This window comes from Camellia sinensis, chromosome 6 (genome assembly GCF_055761805.1).
Source record: "Camellia sinensis isolate YWXY chromosome 6, ASM5576180v1, whole genome shotgun sequence".
In the NCBI taxonomy this organism is placed as follows: Eukaryota; Viridiplantae; Streptophyta; class Magnoliopsida; order Ericales; family Theaceae; genus Camellia; species Camellia sinensis.
Genome location: NC_138966.1, coordinates 146,573,741 through 146,583,056, shown reverse-complemented (window position 1 = coordinate 146,583,056; position 9,316 = coordinate 146,573,741). Strand labels below are relative to the sequence as shown.

The following is a 9,316-nucleotide window of genomic DNA, read 5'->3' as shown; positions in this document are numbered from 1 at the left end:
ACTTGGGAATTTGAAGATTAAGCTCAAGATTTGGCTAGAACTTGGGTGTTTAAGGCTCCTAGGTGAGCAATTATCCCTTGAATCATGGATTCTTGTTTGCTATTTGTAAATTCAGAGTTGAACAAGGAGAAAGAGCATGAGTTGGGTTAATTTTGTTGGATTGAAGCTTAATATGTGCATGCGTGTAAGAAATTACCTTGAAATTGCATGTTTGAGCACAAATATGTATAATCCATGTGAAATGTTAAAGGAAACTCATGTTTTGACCACCTCTTCACCAAATGAGTTGAGAATGGTGAGCATCTCCCACATGCATGTACAAATTATGGGAGAGCAAGTCTTGAATGTTTGAATTTGAGCATGTTGGTGATGAGTTTGACATATTTTGGGGCATACATGTGAATTATTTGTGAATTGAGCTTCATTGGGTTGTGATTTAAGGTTTACATCATGTTAGTATAATTATATTTGAGAATTGAGCCATAACATGAATGATTTGTTGGTTGAAAATCGAATTGGAGCTCAAGAACTCAATCTGGAAAACCCAAATTTTTGATGTCCGCTCGAGCGGGTTAAGTGCCGCTCGAGCGGGAAAATCGTGCTCCCAGCACTTTTTGCAGACATGGTTCCCGCTTGAGCGGGGAAGTTGACGCTCGAGCGGGGAGCTATGTGGACAGGCCATCCACTCGAGCGGTAGAGTTAACGCCCGAGCGTGATTTTGATGTAACCAGTATTTTTGCAGGCCTTAAGTGTCCGCTCGAGCAGGGAAGTTGACGCTCGAGCGGGGACCTTATTTTCTGAAATTCTGAAATTGCATTCTGTGTTCTGTTTTCTGTTCTCTTTCACTTGTAAGCACTCTTAGGCATGCATTGAGCATTGTAAATGAGTTAACAAGATAAGAATAAAGCCTAAAGAGGAATATGTGAATTAAAGAATGGATTGAACTATTAGTGACCCTTTTGTGTTCGTGAAATGTGTAGGGTCAAGCTCCATGGCAAATCCACAAGCCAATCACTGTGAGTAATATCGATATTTGAAAGCTTAGCAATGTCCAACTGTTTATTCTCTTATGAGCTTTATGAGTTGCTAATTGGGATTGTGGACAAAAGTCTGACATGAATGAATGAATGGACCGAAGGTCGTTTCGATATGAATAAATGGACCTAAGGTCGTTTTGATAGAAATAAATGGACCTAAGGTCGTTTTGACATAAATGAGTGGGCCGAAGGCCGTTTTGACACGAATGTATGGGCCGAAGGCCGTTTTGACATAAACGAATGGACCAAAGGTCGTTTTGACAGAAATGAATGAGTTGGCCGAAGGCCGTTTTGACACGAATGTATGGGCCGAAGGCCGTTTTGACGTAAACGAACGGGCCGAAGGCCATTTTGATATGCTTGACCAACATGATATGTTACGCTAAAGGAAATACCACACATGATTTGAATATGAAATATGAACTGTTACGCTAATGTGTACCACAAGTTTGTTTTGCTATAATGCATACATGAATCATGAAAAGTTGCTTATGTGCATTCGATTCTGCCAATGGGTGCCTATGTGAAACATGAACATGATTTGAGTATACAATTACTTAGTAAATATTCAGCATGCGATATCTGATAAGTATGCAATTATCTGTTACGTATGTGATTAATTACGTACGATATGTGAAATGAGAATATAAAGACGTGCCTATGTGTGATTATGTGTTTGGTTTTGTATTGGATATCCCCGTGTTTGGCATGATTTAATAAAAGTTCATGTAGAACGTGGTTAAAGTAAGGGCATACGTGTTGGCATACTCTTTTACAGCCCGACCTGATAGACTGGAAAGAATGGTACAAGAAATGGCAGCGATCTTAAGACAACAACGTCAGTTGCTGCTATGGCAAGAACTTTGCCGCCACCAGTGTAAGAACACCGAGGAGTTGTTGTCGAATTTCGGAGGCTTGTTATAGGTGTGGTAAAATGGACCATATGGTAAGGGATTGTTCCCGAACTGAGCAATGTGAATAAATGTTCTGCCTCAGCTAAATTCGTACCAGTGGTAGGAATTGCTACGTAGGATAGAGTAATTACACTCATCCCAGAAAGCACTCAGAATACTGTGATTGTTATCCCAGGTATCTATATTTTTTACAAACGAATGCTTATGTGTTGATTGATTTTGAATTAGTACATGTGTACATCTTTGCTTGGGATATTATTTGATTCGAATCGGCATAAACTTTCGTATCTGTTGCATGTGTATTTAGATTGGTCGGACCCACAAGATCGAGACCGTATTCATTGAATGTGTATGTCTCATTTGGGGAAATTTGTGAAATGCGTATTGGGGTATCGATTAACTCTGCACATGCATATGTACATCTGAACCTATGCTTAGGGTGATTTGTTATATTACTGTTTCAATGACTAAACCACTAGAAGTAAGATTCTGTGATCGTGTGACCGAGTTGAGCACCCTAAATGATGAACTCTATAATTGTGAGACCATGTATTTTGATTGGTAGAAAGTTGACTGGATTACGTGACTATACTGGGCTCGACTCATAAACCTATGCTTTTGTGGCTAATTTGGAACTTTTGCGTAACAATCCTCTACTATGTGTACCTGAGAAACTCTGTTTAATGTGTTACTGTGCACCATGTTCTTGCATGTAAGACTTATTTGAGAACTGCTATCCTGATTACGATTTATACCTCATGATATGAACGCCTGCATATGCAACTACACCTGAACTTATGTGAACAATGGCATATTGTACATGACGTGAAATACTTTGACATGAACAGTTGCGATAAATGACTCCGATTTGACTTTGAGAACTGATGAACTTAGGACAGTTGTGAAATGATCAACCATGTACCTAAGTAAACGAAGTGTGCCTTACAGAACTAAATACCCCATTTGAGAAAACCTTTATCTAATTCGATCCAATAGAACCTTTGTCTGATTTGACCTGATAGAACCCTCATTGGATATAATGTGATGGAACCTTTGTTTGATTAAATTTGACAAGACCTTTGCTTGGGTTGATTTGATAAGAGTCTCTATCTGAGTTGATTTTGTTAAGAGGGATCACGGATGGTTTATAAATAAATGTCCAGATTATTCTTGGCAGAAAAACTGATAGACCCAAAACTTGAATCCGTTGGAATACTTGACTTATTTGAAAGACCCTTGTGGACTATCAACAGATTGATTTGATTGTGAACTGTACTGAATATTTATCCTCGACTAATCAGAATATGTTTCATGCGTTTGCTTCAAGTGTTATCGGGTTTTAGGAAATCAGGTTATAGTAAGTGATATTGCGTTTGTTTTGATGACATTCTTGAGATGTCCTTTCGTGTTAGGGGACGTTAAGCCTATGTAGCACTTTTGTTGAGAATCTCTTTTGCCGCCGATGGTTTTGTACGGGTGGGTTTGCCTAATCGATCTCGAGTCGGCCACCGACGGTCATGAACGGGTGTGCTTTGATTCCGAGATGATTATTCTTTTGTTTTGTTCGGAATGTCATCTTTTGGTATTATGTAGATGTTTTAACATCCAAGAAGCTTTGAGAAACCCTGATTATCCGAAGATGTGTAAATTGTGTTTGACATGTAATTGATTGTTTTGATATTACCCTTGGCGTCATGAGGATTAATGCATGAATTGTCTTATGCTTTGGACAACTATTAGATGATGTGGAGAGACTCGATGGAACCGTGAATTGAATATTAAACTGAATTTTAAACTGTAGGATGATTGAGGGAACATGTATTATGTTAGAAATGGATTGCCTCAGTGTTATTGTATTTTACAATTGGTACTATGGGGATATGAGTTACGTATGTCGTGTGGTTGATCGCTTCGTTGTTATCTTTGTTGACTCGGGAATCAGTGCCTGAATTCACTTTAAATTCCTGAAGACTTTTGATTAACCTTGAATAGCTATAATGAGCTACTGAAAATACCGAATCGGATTGTGTATTGTGGAATTATTGAAGAATGAAATGAACTTTTGTGACAAGGGAATGGATCGAACTTCTATGATAAAGTTGGCTGGCATCTAAAATGAATATGTTGGTGACTTACTTTGAAAAGGGCAATTATTGAAATTGTGTCCAAATAATTTCGGTATCTATAAGTTGAAGTTGAACATCAGGTATAGACGGGGCTACTTCGACCTCCCTCTATTTCGGAATGGAATTAGGGATATGTGACTATGAATTTCATTGTGGGGCTACCTTAAGTACTCAAGGTGTAAGTCCTATTTGGGTTATTGTATGAAGGATTAAGTTGCCTGTCTCCTCCCTGTGAAATTTTCGTAAGATGCTTGTACACTAGTCACTGTTATACCAATAAGATTGCTCGTTTGCATGAGGTCCCAGTATCTATTGTTTTAGACAGAAATTTTAAAATGTGTTTGAATTTTGACAAGCCTTCAAGAGGCAATGAGAACTGAATTGGGATTCAGCACTACTTTCCATCCATAAATTGATGTATAGTCAGAAGGAACTATTTAGACTCTGAGAGAAATGCTCCGAATGTGTACTTTAGATCTTCGAGAAGTCAGAAAAATCTGTCCATTGTTGGCAGACTTTGCTTACAACAAAAGCTTACGCTCTAGTTTCAATATGGCACCATACAAGCTTTGTATGGAAGAAAAGATAAGTCTCTGACTGGTTGAGAACTGAGTTTTGTTTGACTTTGGGGCTAAGTAAGTGGCTATCAAAAAGGATTGGAACCATTGAATGAAAAGTGTTCCGAATTGTGCCTGACTAAAGGTAAATTAAGTTTGGAGGACCAAACTTCCTAAAGGGGGGAAGACTGTAATACTCCTGTTCCGTAATATGTTAATTGGTCCTTAACATGATGTGATTATGTGTTTTGATATGATTTTGTGTTCCATTTATGTGAAAATATGTGGTTTTGAAGTTCTATCTGTTCACCGTAGGAATATCTGTTCAATAATCTGCCTTGGGAATTAAATTGAGGGCCCTATCGGCCACAGAACCCAAAATTGACTACGCCTTGTGATTAGCGTAATTTTTAGAGCCTATGGTGAAATTTAATTAGAAATTGATTCTGGTCAGATTAAATTGATTCATTTAATGGCATTGTGCTCAAATTATTTAATATTCTTACATTGGGACTTAATGGGATTTGTTGGATAGGAGCATTACACCCCAATCCCCTCCTTTCTTGTATTTTGACTGACCTTGGACTCAAAACCAGAGGAAGGGCCGGTTATAGAGAGAGAAAGGGAGAGACTTGTGTAATTTGGGCTCAAGACTTGGGAATTTGAAGATTAAGCTCAAGATTTGGCTAGAACTTGGGTGTTTAAGGCTCCTAGGTGAGCAATTATCCCTTGAATCATGGATTCTTGTTTGCTATTTGTAAATTCAGAGTTGAACAAGGAGAAAGAGCATGAGTTGGGTTAATTTTGTTGGATTGAAGCTTAATATGTGCATGCGTGTAAGAAATTACCTTGAAATTGCATGTTTGAGCACAAATATGTATAATCCATGTGAAATGTTAAAGGAAACTCATGTTTTGACCACCTCTTCACCAAATGAGTTGAGAATGGTGAGCATCTCCCACATGCATGTACAAATTATGGGAGAGCAAGTCTTGAATGTTTGAATTTGAGCATGTTGGTGATGAGTTTGACATATTTTGGGGCATACATGTGAATTATTTGTGAATTGAGCTTCATTGGGTTGTGATTTAAGGTTTACATCATGTTAGTATAATTATATTTGAGAATTGAGCCATAACATGCATGATTTGTTGGTTGAAAATCGAATTGGAGCTCAAGAACTCAATCTGGAAAAAAATCGTGCTCCCAGCACTTTTTGCAGACATGGTTCCCGCTCGAGCGGGGAGCTATGTGGACAGGCCATCCACTCGAGCGGTAGAGTTAACGCCAGAGCATGATTTTGATGTAACCAGTATTTTTGCAGGCCTTAAGTGTCCGCTAGAGCGGGGAAGTTGACGCTCGAGCGGGGACCTTATTTTCTGAAATTCTGAAATTGCATTATGTGTTCTGTTTTCTGTTCTCTTTCACTTGTAAGCACTCTTAGGCATGCATTGAGCATTGTAAATGAGTTAACGAGATAAGAATAAAGCCTAAAGAGGAATATGTGAATTAAAGAACGGATTGAACTGTTAGTGACCCTTTTGTGTTCGTGAAATGTGTAGGGTCAAGCTCCAGGGCAAATCCACAAGCCAATCACTGTGAGTAATATCGATATTTGAAAGCTTAGCAATGTCCAACTGTTTATTCCCTTATAAGCTTTATGAGTTGCTAATTGGGATTGTGGACAAAAGTCTGACATGAACGAATGAATGGACCGAAGGTCGTTTCAATATGAATAAATGGACCTAAGGTCGTTTTGATAGAAATAAATGGACCTAAGGTCGTTTTGACATAAATGAGTGGGCCGAAGGCCGTTTTGACATGAATGTATGGGCCGAAGGCCGTTTTGACATGAACGAATGGACCGAAGGTCGTTTTGACATAAACGAATGGACCGAAGGTCGTTTTGACAGAAATGAATGGACCGAAGGTCGTTTTAATATAAATGAGTGGACCAAAGGTCGTTTGGACATGTATGAATGGACCTAAGGTCGTTTTGACATGAATGAATGGACCGAAGGTCGTTTTGATAGAAATGAGTGGACCGAAGGTCGTTTGGACATGTATGAATGGACCTAAGGTCGTTTTGACATGAATGAGTGGGCCGAAGGCCGTTTTGACGTAAACGAATGGGCCGAAGGCCATTTTGACATAAATGAATGGGCCGAAGGTCGTTTTGACATAAATGAATGGGCCGAAGGCCGTTTTGACATGAATGGAAATCTGAATGGGCCAAAGGCCAGAATATTTGGAACTACAGTCACTTGATTTGAATTTCGTATAGTTATATATCTGTTAAATAGAAATATGAATTGGGCCCAAGGCCGTTTGGAACATGTTGTTCTACATTGTTATGTAACTTCTGTATTTGATTTGATATTATTCACTGGGCTTTCGCTCATGCTCATTCATGTGTTTGTAGGTGAGCCAAGAGAAGTCCAGACCCAGCCTCAGTGAAGTCTGTATGGAACAACTAAGGTTTTGAGAGAGTCAGCCCTTGTGTCTCACGCACGAGACCCATCTTTGCCCTTTTGTTATGTATTTACATTTTGTCAGGTTGGCGAAGTTTTGAATACGTCTGTATATAGTTTTCATGGGTTGACTTAGTTTGGATGATCCTGTGTGTATAGAATCTTATGTCATTACACTTTCTGTTGTGAGTTATTAACATATATACATATGGAATGTTATGGCGTGCATATAAGCACGGCTCTATGGATAAAGTTTTAAATTTGCTTCCGTTTGGCCCCTTTTACTCTGATGAGTCTTATCTTATTTGGTTTGAGGTCGTAGGTAATCTCGTGATTACTGGCCGGTTATGGCCTTAACCCATAGGGGCGGGTTCGGGTCGTGACAATACATATATCATAGCTTGTTCAAAACATGGGATGAATCAAGTTCATTAATCAAATCTTGGTCTTTCAAATCTTCTTGGGATGTTTAATAACATCTACATAATACATGGGGTGATGACATTCTGGACAAAACAAACCCACCCGTTCATAGACCGTCGGTGGCCAAACAAGACAAAACAAGGAAATAATCGACCCGGAATCGATTAGACAAATCCACCCGTTCATAGACCGTTGGTGGGGCCATCTGTTCCCAGACCGTCGATGGCAGAGATCTCTCAAACAAGGATGCAGTTGCATTATAGTCCCCTGGCACTAAGGACTTTCCAAGAATGTCATCAAAACAAGATAATACTTGATATACAAAATAGGGATCATCATTCATACTTGATCAAATACTTTTCAAAGCAAGGCAATGCAAAGCTTATCAAAACATGATAACATAGCTTTATTAAAAATATCACTCACATAGTTCTTGGGACGTCGGGATCAAAGCAAAGGTCCAAGTCCTACAAACACATGACAAAGTCTACTAAATGCACTTCTCAAAACAAGTCTTACATGCATGCAAAAGATCTCGAGAAAACATGCTGGAAGTTAAAACACTATTTTACATGTCAAGAAGACATGCTGGGTACTAACCAGGTCTTTGCCGAGGTCCCACACCTCCTTACCGAGGTGTGGTCCCGATGGCCACATATACGGAAATGAAGTCGGGAAAATCTGGGTTTCCCTCTTGGTGAACATGAAGAACATGAAGAACATAAATGCTAAAATCACAACTTGTTTATACAAAATCTGGGATTTCATGCTATGAGTTCAAAAACATGGACCTGGGTACCCATACTTGAAGATCTTGGGAAAACAAACACAAAAATATGGATCTTAATGCAAGCTTTCGGATCAAATCATGACTTTTCTTCAAGAACACATGAATATCATTTTCTCTTTCTAAAACCGAACTTCAATGCAATGCATGGCTTACAACTCATGCTCGATCATGCAATGCAGCTAGATGAACAACAAGAACAACATGAGTAGGTCAAGAATCTAACCTTAAAACACGGATCTAACGGTTCGATCTCTAGGGATCAAGCTTGAAAGTCTACTCCTCTCTCAAGAACTCTCTTCCTAGAGCTTCTCTCTCCTCAAGAACAAAGACAAAACAAAAATGATACATTCTCTCTCTGCCGGCTGACTTAACACTCAGCTCGGACACGTGGCACTACCGGGTTGGTTCTCCTCAAAAAGGTGATTGAAAGACAAGACAAGAATATGACAAAGTGTACTCAACAAGCTAGACGGCAAGGGCACTCCGGCAAGTAATGACATCGACTAAAAACAAGGCGTTGGCAAGTAAGGGAACAATGACCTCGGCTAGGAAGGACAACACTTGGCCTAGCTGTGCCACACCTCGGCCTAGATGTGCCACACCTCGCTCTAGGTCACACCAATCCCCGAACAAGATCACTTGGGTTCAAGGATAGCTTCTCGGCCTAGATGATACACATCTTGGCCTTGGTGATGAACACCTCGGCCTAGATAATGACATCTCGGCCAATATGTTAGGTCAAAGGTGGAGGTCAATCAAGGTGGTTCCAAGATAGTTCTAGGCTTAAGGTGACCTCGGCTTGGATTAACCTAGGCTAAACACACACACCAAACAAGGAACAAGGCAAGCAAGTAACACTTAAGCAAAACAAGGCAAGATTGGCAATGCAACTTAACATAGCAAAACATATAAATGCATGCAAGCATGACTAAGACATGAATGTGGGTTGTTACAGTTGCTTTCTAAGATTTCAGCTAAAGCTCTTTACTGTATGAAAA

General features: G+C 39.4%; 1 protein-coding gene across 1 annotated transcript in view; it reads left to right on the top strand.

Annotated features, from left to right (window-relative positions):
- Window positions 1–9,253: 9,253 nt before the first annotated feature.
- LOC114315999 (uncharacterized) overlaps window positions 9,254–9,316 on the top strand; it is a 257,057-nt gene continuing 256,994 nt past the window's right edge. Inside the window, exon 1 of the mRNA XM_082876535.1 lies at window positions 9,254–9,307. Within this exon, the coding sequence (XP_082732661.1) occupies window positions 9,254–9,307 (54 nt within the window). The remainder of the gene's footprint in view (window positions 9,308–9,316) is intronic.